The sequence below is a fragment of the Dendroctonus ponderosae genome, unplaced genomic scaffold (assembly GCF_020466585.1).
Source record: "Dendroctonus ponderosae isolate FM_Combo_2020 unplaced genomic scaffold, Dpon_F_20191213v2 Dpon_F_20191213_9, whole genome shotgun sequence".
Classification (NCBI taxonomy): domain Eukaryota; kingdom Metazoa; phylum Arthropoda; class Insecta; order Coleoptera; family Curculionidae; genus Dendroctonus; species Dendroctonus ponderosae.
In genome coordinates, this window is record NW_026019116.1 from 8,092,247 (window position 1) to 8,094,524 (window position 2,278).

The 2,278-nt window shown below is 43.9% G+C and overlaps 1 protein-coding gene across 1 annotated transcript in view; it reads left to right on the forward strand.

Moving 5' to 3' along the window:
* Window positions 1-856: 856 nt before the first annotated feature.
* Window positions 857-2,278, forward strand: part of LOC109538926 — a gene marked incomplete at its 5' end in the record, with an annotated part of 2,720 nt that continues 1,298 nt past the window's right edge. The window contains 5 exon segments of the mRNA XM_048669802.1: window positions 857-1,204; window positions 1,262-1,393; window positions 1,451-1,501; window positions 1,554-1,922; window positions 1,973-2,062. Coding sequence (XP_048525759.1) covers window positions 1,282-1,393; window positions 1,451-1,501; window positions 1,554-1,922; window positions 1,973-2,062 — 622 coding nt within the window.

Below are 2,278 nucleotides of genomic sequence, written 5' to 3' on the forward strand. Positions count from 1 at the left end.
ATTCTCTATCCAACGATGCCAAAACGAATTCTGTGGCTCGAATGGTTCTTGAGAAACTTCGAAAAAAGCAGCGTTATGTTCAAGTGGATTTTGCAGCTCAAAAAAAAATCACGCAAATCTAAAACTTCTTGAATTCAAGCATTTTTTGAGAAAACTGCCAACATTTCCTGATCGATGGTTCACTTTCTAAAAAGGCCATTTAATTCTCTCGGGAATGATGTAAAAATGAGCCTTCTTGCTCATTTTGCTTCCGAGAAACATGCAAAACGGGACGGAAAACATGAAATTTTGCAAGAATTTTTCTAATTTCATAGACAACAGAAGACTGTATTTTTTCTACATACCCCCCCCCTGAATATGAGAATATTAGGTGCAAGATTATGCCAAAGTTTTAAGCTTTCCGTCCCGTTTTTTGCTCGTTTCTCGAAAGGAAAGTGTGCAAAAACGCCCATTTTCACCTCATTCCAGAGAGAGCTAAATAGCCTTGCCTTACCAGAGAGCTGCAAGTACCCACCATACAATCTGACCAAATGCTACCAACTCAGAAATGACCAAAGAAAAAAAACTTCCAAAAAAATTACCGAAACTTCAACACCAAAAATGGCCGCTTTAACATCAATGGAAATTGCTGAGCAAACGCCTACTCTATGAAGTTCCCCAATGAAACATTGGAAAAAAATATTTCAAAAACTGATCTTTAGATTAGAGCCGATTACACATTTCATCTCCATTTTCATATACTGTATAAGTTCGCTTCTTTCTTTGCTTGATTTGCCGAAGTCCTATCGATGGATTATCAACGACTAAAGTTAAAAATCGTTGATAAACACAAAAATTAATTAATTATGACCCGCAGGCGTTGAAGGAGAAACTGGAGGTCCGCATGGGGAACAATGCACCTGCACGATATGCAAGTGCAAGCCATGCTTCGGCAAAATTGAGGCCGAAGAAGAATGCACCTGCAAAGTATGCACCTGCATAGTTTGCAGCAAAAAACGCACGGAAAAGGCAGCTACGGGAGAGAAGGAGACACATTCGCCTGCTTGCACATGCGATTTGTGCCAATGTGGCCCGGACACAGCAGGAGCAGGGGAGGGAAACGTTGCTGCAGGCGCTGCACCTGCCCTGGATCCCCCGCCCTTCGAACCTTTCCAGCGCATTGACTGCAACTGCCAAAAATGCGATTGTATAATCTGCTCTCAGGGTTAGTGTGCTGTGCAATTTGCCCTTCCCCAGATCATCTGAAATCGATCATTTTCAGGCAACGCTTCAGGAGGAGGAATGGTCTTCCGCTCCATGCACCCAGACGATTATGTGGCGCCACCTTTCGAACCTCCAATGAGAATTGACTGCATATGCACCCGATGTAGTTGCGAGTTTTGCAACAAAGAAGGTATATTAAACCATATTGAACACCTTTTGATATTACAACATCAACATGGGTGTTTAGCACCGCAACAGAAATCCGTAGCTGCTCAACCATCGACCAACATAACAACAGGTGAATAGTCAGAGCAAAAACTGTTGCAGAAAGGCACTAATTATCAGTACAGGTGCTGTGATGAAGAAAGCGGTTTCAGTGCAGCAACCCGCACAGATGGCAGGTCAGCAATCTACGCAAATAATCACAGGAAAAGAATCAGCTGCGCATGGACCAGGCTGCATGTGCACCACATGTACTTGCGACCCTTGCAAACAAGATGCTTCCAAGGCTGCTCTTCAAGCAAGCAAATCTGCTACAGGCGCAAAAGTGGAGCATCCTCCCGGCTGCAGTTGTAAGGCATGTGGGTGCGATTCTTGCAAGTATGGGGGTGCAGCTGAAAGCTTTGTGAGCGCGAAAGGTTCAAAGCCTGCTTTGGGAGTTGGAAAATCTGAAGCTGGACCTCTTCATTGCAATTGTCCCACCTGCACTTGCGCTGAAGGTAAGACGATTCGCACATGTTTTTGGAGAGGAACCAGTTTGTCTTTCCAGGCATAATAAAGAACACCATGTTGGACAAGCCGTCAGCAGTAGCAACAGCTGCACAATCTGGAAACCTTCCGATATCGCGGTCGGCTAAAGGTGAGTCCCACTCAATCAATATACTTATGCAGTAACTGACTATACTTTGGTGGCGTTTCCTCAAAACTTGGTCGTTGAGTTGCCTGTTGACCACACTTTCATTCGATGCACAAATATTTTCAACAAACAGCAAAGTTACAACCCGAAAGCAACCAGTAACTACTGGATTTTTAAGCTTCGCTGATGTGCGATTTGAAAGTGCTGAAAACGAAACTG